Source organism: Antedon bifida, chromosome 2 (genome assembly GCF_963402885.1).
Source record: "Antedon bifida chromosome 2, ecAntBifi1.1, whole genome shotgun sequence".
In the NCBI taxonomy this organism is placed as follows: Eukaryota; Metazoa; Echinodermata; class Crinoidea; order Comatulida; family Antedonidae; genus Antedon; species Antedon bifida.
In genome coordinates, this window is record NC_136227.1 from 2787210 (window position 1) to 2803554 (window position 16345).

Consider the following 16345-nt stretch of genomic DNA (forward strand, 5'->3'; position numbering starts at 1 on the left):
ACCGACCGACCGACCGACCGACATAGTAAGCTGTAGAGTCGTTGTACGCGACTAAAAACTAAAAGGCCATATACATGGCTGCAGTCGCGTGCTCAAGTTAATGTTTACCGACCAACCAACCGACCGACATATGCAGTGGCGTGCTCAAGTTAGTGTTTACCGACCAACCGACCGACCGACCGACATAGTAAGCTGTAGAGTCGTTGTACGCGACTAAAAACTAAAAGGCCATATACATGGCTGCAGTCGCGTGCTCAAGTTAATGTTTACCGACCAACCAACCGACCGACATATGCGGTGGCGTGCTCAAGTTAGTGTTTACCGACCAACCGACCGACCGACCGACATAGTAAGCTGTAGAGTCGTTGTATGCGACTAAAAACTAAAAGGCCATATACATGGCTGCAGTCGCGTGCTCAAGTTAGTGTTTACCGACCAACCAACCGACCGACATATGCAGTGGCGTGCTCAAGTTAGTGTTTACCGACCGACCGACCGACCGACATAGTAAGCTGTAGAGTCGTTGTACGCGACTAAAAACTAAAAGGCCATATACATGGCTGCAGTCGCGTGCTCAAGTTAATGTTTACCGACCAACCAACCGACCGACATATGCAGTGGCGTGCTCAAGTTAGTGTTTACCGACCAACCGACCGACCGACCGACATAGTAAGCTGTAGAGTCGTTGTATGCGACTAAAAACTAAAAGGCCATATACATGGCTGCAGTCGCGTGCTCAAGTTAGTGTTTACCGACCAACCAACCGACCGACATATGCGGTGGCGTGCTCAAGTTAGTGTTTACCGACCAACCGACCGACCGACCGACATAGTAAGCTGTAGAGTCGTTGTACGCGACTAAAAACTAAAAGGCCATATACATGGCTGCAGTCGCGTGCTCAAGTTAGTGTTTACCGACCAACCAACCGACCGACATATGCAGTGGCGTGCTCAAGTTAGTGTTTACCGACCAACCGAACGACATAGTTAGCTGTAGAGCCGCGTTGCAACGCGACTAAAAACAATGCCATATACATGGCTGCAGTCGCGTGCGTAAATTTGAATTAGTGTTGACCGACCGACATAGTGAGCTGTTCCTACTAAAAAGTGAGGTTTGTTTATGCGAGCCTAAGCGTGTGTTGTTTATGTCTTATAGGACCAAATTACATCAGATAAATAAGGATCGAAATGCCAACTCGTACAATTTACGCAGATATTACAAAAACTATTGCCGCCGAGTACAGGGCGATTTTCATATATTCCGGGTTTTATTGAACATTTGTAGTACAGTATTCTACAAACAATTGATAGATACAGTGGTAAATCTTAAACATTGTGAAAAATACAGACAATAATATTTCTAACTTTCAGGATTCATCACGCATACAAACCAATTTATGATTTCAAACTACAAACCGTATTTCATAGGCCTAAATCAATAACTTCAAAACATTTTATTTATTATTGCGCAAAATATGTAACAAACCCAAAATATGAATAATTACTGTTACAACACAGTAACAACAAAATGTGAATTGTAACTTGAATTATCAAGTAAATCATTATTGGTACTGCAGTAGGTAGTGCATATAGCCAAATTTGAATACATTAAATTAAATGACCCCCATTGTAAATTTGGAGTTTAAGTGCTGGTCTAAAAGTAGATGACCATATAAAGAAATATTTTTCCTAATTCTCAAAACGAAACAAGGAAGCAAGTATTGTATTCAAAACAATTGATTTTTTCAGAAATCAACTAAAACAACACGGCTACTGAGAAAAAAAATGATATAATTTGATCAGCAGTAGAGGTATCATGTTATACCAAACAGGAAATGCCAAGAAGCTCATGAATATTAATGACCCCATAGAAATTGCCTAACCACTGAAAAAAGGGGTTTAACCATCAAACAAAACGAATTATTTATTTATTTTATTTTAAAACAATTATATTCATTTCCCACCGTTTTTTAGTGCAAATGAGGTCGACTACTAATACTATTCAAATTACATAAAACAAACTTCTGCTTTTTACCAACTTCTAATATCTATAGTGTCACTGTTGGTGATCATTTCGTGTTAATCACTTTTATTGGTAAGTTAATAGTACTGGTAAGTTATTCGACTTACATCTATACCTTTGCTTAGATAATCACAGAATAAATTCATGTTAGTGTGCCTTACAAACAACTTATTGTATTTTGCTATTAAACAATTTAATGTTGTAGGCCCTTACTATAGAAACCATTTTCCGAAAGAGATTTAGCAGGAGCTCAAGTGAAAATAAATGTTATTTCAGTTATTTGTGTACCAATAAATATAAACATTACATTTCAACTTCAATATAAGATGACATGTTTTCTTGATTTACATCTTTAATTATGGCCTAAATATACTAATCGTAGGGTACAATAGGTGATTAGCTTGAATGCATGCGGGGATGTAAAGTACAGTAATGTAAGGTATGGTTTATTTGGCAAAAATGGGACAAGCTACGTGAATCATGGACTAATAAATACAATAGTAGCATAAAAAAACTTCATCCACAAAATGTAGGTATATTAATTTGATTATTTTCAGAGTCATTATCTTTACTCCTCAAACCATGACACGTTTTCGGAGCATCTTACTTCTTCTGGCAGCCATGTGTATTGTGACGTCATCTAGAAACATCTCTACAAGGATCCAATCCGATAACACTACCTGTCTACTGGAGATGGATGGCACATATGTCTTGCAAGAACTCTTGAAAGGTGATGCTGTCTTTATCAACATAAAGTTGTTATCTTTTGTTGATAATTCTGTTTCTATTTTTTATGAAAATACAACGGTGATTGACGTCAACCACTGGGTTATGGCTGTCGGGGAAATCGGTGAACTCCTTTTGACTTTTCCATTTGATTTTGAATTTCTATCACTGGGAACTCTGTCTCCTGGTGTGGAACACATCTCCTTAAACGTCACCTGCATACCAGAGTGTTTCTTTGAAGTTGACAACGAAGACAAATTGAACATAATCGCAAATTCCCTTCTTCAGCTCGAAAGTGACAAAGATGCGAAACAAGAGGTCTGTATTGAACGACAGCTTGACAGTTTTAACGTATGGGATTTGTCTTTAGCGTCTGCGGCTTATTACTCTATTCTTCAAATCAGTACGTACTTTCAATGCTGGCAAATTTCAGACGATGGGTCAGTTAAACTTACTAAATTTATGAAACATTCCTTGTATAAGATATTTAACTGGCTTAGTTCCATATTCGCACTCTATTTTATTTGGTTCCTTGTCTCGTTTTTGTGTCACGTAAAACCCATGAATGAGACAGGAAAAGAATATTTGAGCTTACAGACTGATCTACCAATGGGCCCTAAGTATTTTCTAATACATAGTGGAAATCAGTATAACTGTATTTTTATTCTACGTTGGCTGATACTATGGGCACTTGTCGGTTTGCTACAATATATACCTTACATCATTGCTAATTTGTTGGACAGTAATTCTTTTAACCGTCGTCGTGCAGCGCTTAAAGTCATTCCAGAGTGTATGCCTCATTATCTGTATTGCCAAAAAGGTATTTTCATTAATGTACCACAAATAATTCTTTGCTTCCTTCTGTTGATAAGCTGTTTAGCACGTCAAGTCTGGGTTGAAACTCATTTAATAAACTTATCTAATTTGGACAAAATTAGAAGAAGTATGGATGTTCGTTTAATTCTAAAGATAATGAAACTTCCAAAAAATAATTACAGTGGTTTACACAAACTTTCGTTTGAAATGAAGGAACATATGAAGTTGATTGTTTCAATTTCCCACTGGAAGAATGGGTTAAACTGGTTTCGGGACTGTTTTACAAAAATAAACAATAAAGTAATACATATTACTATGCTTTGTATTCTTGGAGTACCGTTCTTAATAGGCTACGGTATTTTCACTATTGTTATGTCTCTACCAATTGTTCATATTTCCTTGCGTTTCATGCTATTACACCCAGTAGGCATGGTAAATAGTTGTAGAGTTGTGACAATCTACATAGTGATATTGATGTACGGTATTTCTATGTTGACTGTTCTGTTTGCAAATGTGAAATTAATCACTCCGCACATATTTAATATTATTTGGTACTTCTACATCGGTTTGCTGGTGAACCCTGGTACCGCTGGAGCCGTTGCAGCGATTATTGTAATTGTGATTGGTTACGTCTTTTCAATTATTACAAGTTATTACAAAGGATATGTGGTTCTCCTGCAGCAAGTGATTTCGGCATTTGATGAGTTAAAAAATAACAAGGTGCAAGTTTCTGGTGAGAAACTGCCATCTTTTCCACAATTTAAAAACGATAGCGAAGATGGCGAGGAGCATGAGACGATAGTAAGTATTATATTAAACCTTCTGATGAAACGGAATCATTATTTCCTGAAAATTTGGTGGCTTCCACAAAATAACTACATTTTTTCAGATCAAACTTCTGCCCCTGTACAATCAGATAGCACTGCTGCACAATCTGCTTTTAACCCACAACCTACAGATACTCTTTCAGCAGGTCATACGTCTGTATCTGTACAATCAGATAGCACTGCAGCGGAATCTGCTTTTAACCCACAACCTATAGATACTCTTTCAGCAGGTCATGCGTCTGTATCTGTACAATCAAATAGCACTGCAGCACAATCTGCTTTTAACCCACAACCTACAGATACTCTTTCAGCAGGTCATACGTCTGTATCTGTACAATCAGATAGCACTGCAGCAGAATCTGCTTTTAATCCACAACCTACAGATACTCTTTCAGCAGGTCATACGTCTGTATCTGTACAATCAGATAGCACTGCAGCAGAATCTGATTTTAACCCGCAACCTACAGATACTCTTTCAGCAGGTCATACGTCTGTATCTGTACATTCAGATAGCACTGCAGCAGAATCTGCTTTTAACCCACAACCTACAGATACTCTTTCAGCAGGTCATACGTCTGTATCTGTACATTCAGATAGCACTGCAACAGAATCTGCTTTTAACCCACAACCTACAGATACTCTTTCAGCAGGTCATACGTCTGTATCTGTACATTCAGATAGCACTGCAACAGAATCTGCTTTTAACCCGCAACCTACAGATACTCTTTCAGCAGGTCATACGTCTGTATCTGTACAATCAGATAGCACTGCAGCAGAATCTGCTTTTAACCAACAACCTACAGATACTCTTTCAGCAGGTCATACGTCTGTATCTGTACAATCAGATAGCACTGCAGCAGAATCTGCTTTTAACCAACAACCTACAGATACTCTTTCAGCAGGTCATACGTCTGTATCTGTACAATCAGATAGCACTGCAGCAGAATCTGCTTTTAACCAACAACCTACAGATACTCTTTCAGCAGGTCATACGTCTGTATCTGTACAATCAGATAGCACTGCAGCAGAATCTGATTTTAACCCGCAACCTACAGATACTCTTTCAGCAGGTCATACGTCTGTATCTGTACAATCAGATAGCACTGCAGCAGAATCTGATTTTAACCCGCAACCTACAGATACTCTTTCAGCAGGTCATACGTCTGTATCTGTACAATCAAATAGCACTGCAGCACAATCTGCTTTTAACCCACAACCTACAGATACTCTTTCAGCAGGTCATACGTCTGTATCTGTACAATCAGATAGCACTGCAGCAGAATCTGCTTTTAACCAACAACCTACAGATATTCTTCAAGCAGGTCATACGTCTGTATCTGTACAATCAGATAGCACTGCAGCAGAATCTGCTTTTAACCAACAACCTACAGATATTCTTCAAGCAGGTCATACGTCTGTATCTGTACAATCAGATAGCACTGCAGCAGAATCTGCTTTTAATCCACAACCTACAGATACTCTTTAAGCAGGTCATACGTCTGTATCTGTACAATCAGATAGCACTGCAGCAGAATCTGCTTTTAACCCGCAAGCTACTGATACTCTTTCAGCAGGTCATACGTCTGTATCTGTACAATCAGATAGCACTGCAGCAGAATCTGCTTTTAACCAACAACCTACAGATACTTTTTCAGCAGGTCATACGTCTGTATCTGTACAATCAGATAGCACTGCAGCAGAATCTGCTTTTAACCAACAACCTACTGATACTCTTTCAGAAGTTCATACGTCTGTATCTGTACAATCAGATAGCACTGCAGCAGAATCTGCTTTTAACCCACAACCTACAAATACTCTTTCAGCAGGTCATACGTCTGTATCTGTACAATCAAATAGCACTGCAGCACAATCTGCTTTTAACCCACAACCTACAGATACTCTTTCAGCAGGTCATACGTCTGTATCTGTACAATCAGATAGCACTGCAGCAGAATCTGCTTTTAACCAACAACCTACAGATATTCTTCAAGCAGGTCATACGTCTGTATCTGTACAATCAGATAGCACTGCAGCAGAATCTGCTTTTAACCCGCAACCTACAGATACTCTTTCAGCAGGTCATACGTCTGTATCTGTACAATCAGATAGCACTGCAGCAGAATCTGCTTTTAACCCACAACCTACAGATACTCTTTCAGTCGGTCATACGTCTGTATCTGTACATTCAGATAGCACTGCAACAGAATCTGCTTTTAACCTGCAACCTACAGATACTCTTTCAGCAGGTCATACGTCTGTATCTGTACAATCAGATAGCACTGCAACAGAATCTGCTTTTAACCCACAAGCTACAGATACTCTTTCAGCAGGTCATACATCTGTATCTGTACAATCAGATAGCACTGCAGCAGAATCTGCTTTTAACCAACAACCTACAGATACTTTTTCAGCAGGTCATACGTCTGTATCTGTACAATCAGATAGCACTGCAGCAGAATCTGCTTTTAACCAACAACCTACAGATACTCTTTCAGCAGGTCATACGTCTGTATCTGTACAATCAGATAGCACTGCAGCAGAATATGCTGAACCATCATCTTTACTCGTAATACGGCAAGATACTGAAGGCTTAACTGCAATTGAAAAGACTTTCTTTGACACCATTGTAACAAAGTATAGACCACCAGAGACCGAACGTCTAACTATAATCATGAAACTTCTAATTCTGAGCCTAGTAATGTGGGTAGGTTTCTCAACGCTAAAGACCATCGCTGATTACGACGAGTTAAAACAAGTGAAGCTATATGCAGCTGTTGCAATTGCTGGTATTGTACCTTTTTTTGAGGTATTACTACGGAATAAGGGGGAAGAAGAGAGTACAAAAATTATCGTTGAAAAACTCATTCGGCAAGACATTAAAGAATATTTCAAAACACGACTGTCTGAAAATTGGTATGAAATTATGAACAGTGGTGGCGACGACGACGGGGGTGGGGAGCAAAGGTCCCCCACGCGCGTTCTATGAGCAATTATACGCAATAAGCTGGGCCCAATGTTGAACGATTCGTACAAAAGGACACCGCCATACAAGTGCGTACCTAATGTTTAGATCGACAATGCAGTGCATTTAAAGGGTAATAGCGGGCCCCCCCTACACCCCCCACCCCGACGTACTCGCGGTAAAAAATGGAACGTCACATGGGTCTAGGCGCCTGGTGCGCCGAAGCTACGAAGTAAACGCAAAATATTTTTTTTACTGTATATACTATTTCCTCCACCCCGCTGGCTCCATTACTGATTATTTAATAAAAGATGATACAACATAAATAGTATGTAGCACATTTAAAGATGTATTGTCCCTTGAAACACAAAAAATGAAAAAAAAAATATTCTAAATTTAAATTGGCCATATCAAAGTAAGTCGAAAATTCGAGTCAAAAACAACAAGTTTACGTAATTAATAGGTAAATTAATTTGATTACATTTCGTCTGGAAAATCGTCACGAGCGAAAGTAAACAAAGATTTCAAGCCACGAGTATGCATTATGCATGATGCTAATTAAGATTGTTTACAACTCGTCGAGGTTGAGAAGGTGTTTTCACACAGATCGCGAGGAAGTTTTATGATTATGCATACAGAGTAGCCAAACAAGCGTTTTGCATTATGAGATATGTTTTGATCGAAAACTTTGACTGGAAGTCAAAGTTATTTTTTGAACAAAAAAACGTCTGTCTGTACTATTATGATACTTTAAAATGACCCACTTTTTTTTTGAAATATCAAAAAAAAAATTTGTTGGGAATTAGTCAAAGGGACAATACATCTTTAAGAAAATAATTCAATCTTTTGTGAGGGAAGATGGATGTCGAACGACCTCCGAACACCAAGATAAAACATGAAATATTTTAAAAGAATGGAAAAAGCTTCGATTGAATAATCTTGTTTGTTAATGATAGATCAACTTTGTATATAGATAATGGGAGAACAAAAGGTAATTAGAAAACGAAATGTGTTTTTATTTGCTTATTTGTGTAAAAAAATGTTTTTGGAAATAGATATTAAATATTGATTGAAAGGTCACACACCATACAAATGTAACTTTACGTTGTACCAGTTTCAATGTTGTTCCTTATTGTTACTCGACTTATTTCCTGGTGGGGCCATTTTAAGCACCTAAACTTGTCATACTTGTTTTTATGCATCGATAGTTAGTTTTTACCGACCAACCGAACGACATAGTTAGCTGTAGAGCCGCGTTGCAACGCGACTAAAAACAAGACCATATACATGGCTGCAGTCGTGTGCGTAAATTTTATTTGGTGTTTACCGACCGACATAGTGAGCTGTTGCGACTAAAAATCCAAGTTCGTTTATGCAAGCCTAAGCGTGTGTTGTTATAACTTTATGATGTCTTATAGGACCAAATTACATCAGATAAAAAAGGATCGAAATGACAACTCGTACAATTTACGCAGATATTACAAAAACTATTGTCGCCGAGTACAGAATGATTTTTATATATTCCGGGTTTTATTGAACATTTGTAGTACAGTATTCTACAAACAATTGATTGATACAGTGGTAAATCTTAAACATTGTGAATAATACAGACAATAATATTTCTAACTTTCAGGATTCATCACGCATACAAACCAATTTATGATTTCAAACTACAAACCGTATTTCATAGGCCTAAATCAATAACTTCTACAAACCGTATTTCATAGGCCTAAATCAATAACTTCTACAAACCGTATTTCATAGGCCTAAATCAATAACTTCAAAACATTTTATTTATTATTGCGCAAAATATGCAACAAACCCACTATATGAATAATTACTGTTACAACACAGTAACAACTAAATTTGAATTGTAACTTGAATTATCAAGTAAATCATTATTGGTAGTAGGTAGTACATATAGCCAAATTTGAATACATTAAATTAAATGACCCCCCATTGTAAATTTGGGAGTTTAAAAGATTATTGGCACTGCACTTAAAATCAAGAACACACAACTAACGTAATACCGTCAAAATTAACGGTAACAAAATGCCATTCTTTCTGTGTACATCCATTTTTACAGCAGCTGTGTGTATAGTCTTATGCTAGTTTTGTTTGACTATACACACAGCAGTCTTACAGCTATATGCTAGTTCTATACGCACTGCAGCTGTGTGTATAGCGAGTAACTATAGTGAGATCAAACTATTCTGTAATTGACAGTAATTTACTACTACTATAGTTACTGAATATGAAATATTAATAGTGTCAAACTCCTGTATACCAATATACAAAACAAATTTAAGGGCAGATAAAATCACTCTCGTACGGTATAGGCCTACTGACAACAAGCATTCAGTGCCTGAATGACAGCTGGATAAAAGCTGTTACGAAACCTATTTGTACGAGAGATGATGGCCCGGTAGCGATATTTGTTTGTTTGTTTGTTGGGGACCCCTCGTGAAACGTCACAAAATAAACATGAATATTCATTAGTCATATCCATAAGGTGTGACGTAAGAATTGAGCTAACTACAATTCGGTATTGCAAACGATTACTGTCGAGACGTCTGTGTAGTCGAATGGATAAGACTATGGACTTTACATGTCGATGTATGGGGAGTTCGACTCCCATGAGCCACTTCTTTTACTTTATAGTGAGAGAGAGATTATTTAGAGGGTTAGGTTTAGTTATATTTAGGAAGTAGTTCGGCTATCTTTCACATGGGTTCCCCAACTTATGTACGAAAAAAAAAATCGCGGCCCGGTAACTTCTACCGCTCGTAACACCTCAAATACATTATGCATGGGATGAGTAGAATCTTGCAATATATAATGTCTTTTCTTAATTAATCGATTTTCAAAAACGGATTCAATAGAACTCTGATAAGTTCCAATGATACGTGATGCATAACTTAAAGATGTATTGTCCCTCAAACACTTGAAAAATAAAGATTAATAAAATCAGACTTTGAATAGATTATTTTGTAGTTTTATTAAAGTTCCATAGAAAAAACTCCGGAAAAAATTTATGTTTTTACTTATAAAATGTCAAAAGAAATGGTTAAATTCAACCGAAAACCAATTGGTTGGCAGCCAATTTGACTATTTTGTTGCTTTAAATTACAGTTTTTTTAAGTAAATACCGTACATTTTTTTCGATCCAATTTTTGGTCAAAGTGGATATACTATAAGGTGCCATCAAAATGGCATATTTAAAAAAAAAATTGTTAAGAATTATTTTTTCAAGAGGACAATAGATCTTTAACGATACGTTGTAGACCTGACTTAGCTTTACTTGTGGCTCCGGTAAATCACACAACAAAACTAAAGGTGAGTAAACTTTCAGTAACCGACTTGTACAAAAAGTGACAAAATGTAAAGGTTAACTCTCAAAAGATTAGTCTACGCAAAAACTAAAGGCGTTATTGGGCTTGTTTGATACACTAGTTATGTGATCATGCCATTTTAGATCGCTGGTAATCACCACACCAAGAAACTTAAAATTATCTCTACAATCTCAACTTGAGAATTAATAATATACAATGGAATTATATTTGGTTTATTTTTCCTGAAATTGACAATGATTTCCTTTGTTTAATATTAGGTTGTTACCGGCACACCAGTGTATTACATTATCGACCTGAGTTTGGTACTCTACTTCATCATTATTTGTTATAAGCCCTGCGATTGTAGTATCATCGGCAAATTTTACTGTGTGACAGTTGTCATAACAAAATCATAAATTAAGTATAAATAGAAAAAAAAGGGGGACATTAAATTACTCAGCTTAACGTATTGTGATCTATTACTAAGGAAGTCCAACACCCACCTACATATCGGCAGTGATACTCCCAGTTTACGCATCTTGCCAAACAGTCTATGTGGGACCACTGTATTGAATTGCCAAAAAGATGTCATTATGGACCTCAAGTAATGCTGTTTCGGTGCTATGAAATGTTTTATATGCAGATTGAAACGGTTCATGTAGATGATGCTCAGACATAAGAATTTAAATGTTTGGCTACCACCCGTTAAATAATAATAAAACAATTTGTATAGCGCCTTTCTAAATTGATCAAGGTGCTTTACATTCTAATGCATATAGGAAACAAGTAAGTTTTAAGGCTTTTCTTAAATAGATCTATCGATTTCGGTTCCCTTAGGCCTAAGTCTATTGGCAGAGGGTTCCAGAAACTTGCTCCTAATTTGGAGAAAGCAATGTCCCCCGAGACACGCCTTTCAGGTGCACTTTGCCGCATTTACAAAGACGTTCATTGGGTGGCATGCGAGACCACCGCCCGATTTCTTTATTGAGATGCTTTATTTTTAACTGACTGACAATTTATAGAAAATAGTGTGATGTTGTTCGAAGAACGTTCATAGGTTGTTGCGGGTTTCAATAATCCCCTTTTCCGTCTCCAAAGTAATTTGCATAATAATGTGTTCACTTGCGCGACGATAACGTATGTATTGTTGTTATAAAGTTTGTTGTACACCACGTATACTAGTTTTGAAAAGAACTGTTGAGTTTCTCGACGTTTCGATCAACATGTTTTGATCATCCTCAGGCGTATTGTTTTGTTTTGTAAAGGTTGCGATAGGGTAGGTTGCGATCGCATAAAAGGCAATTTTAATTCAAGTGGTAGGCCTATAGTTGCTGACATACAATACTCTTTAAAATAGCGATATATGTGATCACAAATGATTGATGTAAAAATGTCCTGTAGAGTGAAATAGGTGGACGATTTCAAAACGTACTCGTATTTTAACAAGGTAAATTTAGAGCACGGGGAGAGATCACCTCTGTAAGGTCTAGTTATTCAATTTTGATTTGTACAGTCAGTTTCTATGCACGTCGGTCGAATGTACAAGGTAATTGTTTATATTCAAAACCGTTTAAAATTTCGAAATTAATAACCACCAATGATTTTAATATATCGTTTCATATTAAAATTATATTTATTTCTCTTATCGAAATTTGACCATTTGTATTTTATATCCCCCGTTTTTTAGTGCAACTGAGACCGACTATTACTGTAATACTACTAAAATTACATATAACAAACTTCTGCTTTGCTGCTTACCAACTTCTATCCGAGGTGTAATAGGATCAATATTTTCGTCGTGGTAAGTTATTCGACTCCCATCTATACATTTGCTTAGATATTCACAAAATAAATTCATGTTAATGAGCCTTACATACATTACTGTTACTTACAGTATTGTATTGAATATAATATTTTGCTATTATACAATTTAATTTTCTACTGTAGAAACCGTTTTCATGAACATATTTCACAGGAGCTCGAGTGAAAATGGCGTCTGAGTATCCTATTAAAATTATAATTTGACATGTTTTCTTGATTTACATCTTTAACTATGGCCTAATTATACTAATCGTAGGGTACTATAGGTGATTAGCTTGAATGCATGCGGGGTGTAAAGTACAGTAATGTAAGGTATGGTTTATTTGGCAAAAATCCTGTTAAAATTAAAGAGAAACACACAAATTACCCCTATATGGGACAAGCTACGTGAATCATGGATTAATACATACAATAGTAGCATAGAAAACTTCATCTACAAAACGTAGGTATATTAATTGATTATTTTCAGAGTCATTATATTTACTCCTCAAACCATGACACGTTCTCGGAGCATCTTACTTCTTCTGGCAGCCATGTGTATTGTGACGTCATCTAGAAACATCTCTACAAGGATCCAATCCGATAACACTACCTGTCTACTGGAGATGGATGGCACAGATGTCTTGCAAGAACTCTTGGAAGGTGATGCTGCCTTTATCAACATAAAGTTGTTATCTTTTGTTGATTCTTCTGATTTTGCTACACAAGTGGTGGATATCAACCGCTGGGTGATGATTAGCGGGAAAATTGGTGAACTCCTTGTGACTTTTCCTTTTGATTTTGAATGCCTGTCACTTGGAACTTTATCTCCTAGTGTTGAACATATCTTCCTAAACGTCACATCAATACCCAAGTGTTTCTTTGATGTTGACAGCGAAGACAAATTATTAAACAATGTCGCAAAATCTATTCTGCAGCGTGTAAATAAAGGCAGTGTGAAACAAGATGTTTGCATTGAGCGAAAACAGCGCCCACACATTTTTCATTGTTTATACGCTATTCTTCAAAGCCGTACGTACTTTGAATGCTGGCATATTTCAGAAGATGATAGTTCAGTGGAATCTCATAAATTTATGAAACATTTCTGGTTCTTTTCTATTTTCTGGATTAGTTTCATATTCACTGTATTGACTTTTAACTGGTTCTTCGTCTCCTTTTTGTGTCGCGTAAAACCAATGATTGAGAACGGTAAAGAATATTTCAGCTTACGGACTGACCTACCATTGGGCCCTAAATATCTTCTATTACATAGTGGAAATCAACAAAATTATATTTTTTGTTTTCGTTGGCTGATACTATGGACACTTTTCGGTTCGCTACAATATGTACCTAGCATCATTTGTCATGTCTTAGTCATCGAAGGTTCTAAGCATCGCTTTACAACAATGTTTTTGATTTTGGAAATCTCTATTAATTTGCTGTATATATTGTTAGGCCTTATTATGTTGATTACATGGCTAAAGTATCATCATTTCATTGAAGCTAAAATCATGGAAAATATCGAAAATAGTTCGTGTTCGAATCTTCCACAAATTAATTACAGCGGTTTACATAGACTTTCGTTTGAATCGAAGGAAAACTTTAGGTTGGCCGTTTCAAGTTGGAAAGATATTTTTGCAAATGTTAAGTGTGTTAAGTGTTTGCCACTAAAAATTCTTGTAGTACCGTTATTATTTATCGTATATGTGTTGAATGTTCTAAAGTGTACTCCATTATTTCACGGTTATTTATTGACTTGGCGTTTAGGTCACTGCTATCTTTTCTGTTATCTTATATTTTATACGGTTCTGATATCGAAATTAGCATGTATCTTTGTGTACATATGTCAGATTCTATTATACTTCTACATTGGATTGCTGGTAAACCCTAGTACCGCTGGAGTCGTTGTAGCTATGGTTGTGATTGTCATTGGTTATGTCATTTCAATTATAACCAGTTATTACAAAGGATATGTGGTTCTCCTGCAGCAAGTGATTTCGGCATTTGATGAGTTCATCAAAGATAACGTGGTGCAAATATCTGGTGATAAACTGCACTCTTTTCCACAATTTACAAATCATGAACTTCCCGACGAAAATGATTATGAAGAAGAAATAGAGTTAATTTCAGCTTCCGCTTCCAATAGCACGATAGTACCTAACGAGACTCCTTCCAATGAAACTTTTGCATCTGCTCCAAATAATATCACTTCTTTACCCGTAATCCGGCAAGATACTGAAGGGTTAACTGCCATTGAAAAGACTTTCTTTGACTTGGTTGTTCAGAAGTATAGACCGACAGAAATCCAATTTCTAACTATCATCCTAAAAGTTCTAATTCTGAGTCTAGTAATTTGGGTAGGTTTCTCAGCGCTAAAGACCATCGCTGATTACGACGATTTAAAACAAGTGAAGCTATATGCAGCTGTTGCAATTGCTGGTATTTTACCTCTTTTTGAGGTAATACTACGAAATAAGGCAGAAGAAAAGAGTAAAAAAAAGATCATCGAAAAATGCATTCGGCAAGACATTGAAGAATATTTCAAAAAACGACTTTCTGAAAATTGGTATGAAATTATGAACAGTGGTAGCGTCGACGACGGGGGTGGGGAGACGGGGGTGGGTAGCCAAGGCTCCCCGCGCGTTTTATGAGCAATTATACATTGATATAATATGATACGAAATTATAAGTGTACCAGTCCACCATGGGTGGGATGGAGCTAAGAAAATTTAGAAAAATAGAGTTGCTAGGTCCCCGGAAATTTGATTACACTTCGAAATATGACGAAATAAAATATATAAGTCTCCAGGACCAGCCCTAATATGGTTAGGGCTGAGCTAAGAAAAAATAGAGCCCTGGAAATTGCAGTTTACATTTAAATATGAAACGATATTATAAATCTACAGGACCAGCCCACCATGGTTGGAGTGGAGTTTTTGTCCCGGAAACTTGACTTTATACTTCGAAATATGAAACAAACATATAAGTCTCCACAACAACTGAGCTAAGATTTTTACTGTATACAGTATTATATTCCCCTACGAGAAAATTACTAGGCTCCCCAGTTGGGAATGGATAAAAATGGAAAACCTTCGATTGAATGATCTTGTTTGTTAATGAATGAACGATCAACTTTGTTAGTGTAAATAGAAAATGGGACAATAAAAGGCAAATTAGAAAACGAAATGTGTTTTTATTTGCTTATTTGTGTAAAAAATGTTTTTGGAAGTAGATATTAAATATATTGTTTGCACGGTTACACACTATACAAATGTAACTTTACGTTGTACCAGTTTCAATGTTGTTCCTTATTGTTACTCGACTTATTTCCTGGTGTGGCCATTTTAAGCACCTAAACTTGTCATACTTGTTTTATGCATCGATAGGCCTACTCAAGAACACTAAAACTGTACCTAGTCCTTTAAAAACATCAAGGCCATATACATGGCTGCAGTCACGTGCTCAAGTTAGTGTTTACTGACCAACTGACCGACCGACCAATTGACCGACATAGCGAGCTGTACTAAAAACAAGGACATAATATACATGGCTGCAGTCGCGTGCGTAAATTAGGCCTATAGTTAGTGTTTACCAACCGACCTACCGACCGACATAGTGAGCTGTTGCGACTAAAAAGTGAAGTTCGTTTATGCCAGTCTAAGCGTGTGTTGTTATAACTTTATGATGTCTTATAGGACCAAATTACATCAGATAAAAACTCGTACAATTCACGCAGATATTACAAAAACTATTGTCGCCGAGTACAGAATGATTTTCATATATTCCGGGTTTTATTAAACATTTGTAGTACAGTATTCTACAAACAATTGATTGATACAGTGGTAAATCTTAAACATTGT

The 16345-nt window shown here is 36.7% G+C and overlaps 1 protein-coding gene across 2 annotated transcripts; it reads left to right on the forward strand.

Annotated features, from left to right (window-relative positions):
- The first annotated feature begins 1974 nt into the window (after window positions 1–1974).
- On the forward strand, window positions 1975–15636 carry LOC144835818 (uncharacterized). Of its 2 annotated transcripts, XM_078690914.1 has the most exons (3): window positions 12100–12231; window positions 12373–12486; window positions 12976–15636. In XM_078690914.1, exon 3 carries the CDS (start codon window positions 13001–13003, stop codon window positions 15134–15136), a length of 2136 nt encoding a protein of 711 aa, XP_078547040.1. In that variant the 5' UTR covers window positions 12100–12231; window positions 12373–12486; window positions 12976–13000; the 3' UTR covers window positions 15137–15636. The 2 variants fall into 2 exon arrangements, with proteins under 2 accessions (XP_078547041.1, XP_078547040.1); XM_078690915.1 differs by lacking the exons at window positions 12100–12231; window positions 12373–12486 and adding an exon at window positions 1975–2094 and having other exon boundaries at window positions 12978–15636.
- The last annotated feature ends 709 nt before the right edge of the window (window positions 15637–16345 follow it).

What these genes read in the sequence shown, in the direction of transcription:
- LOC144835818 (XM_078690915.1), top strand. Translation starts at nt 13,001, where the DNA reads ATGACACGTTCTCGGAGCATCTTACTTCTTCTGGCAGCCATGTGTATT.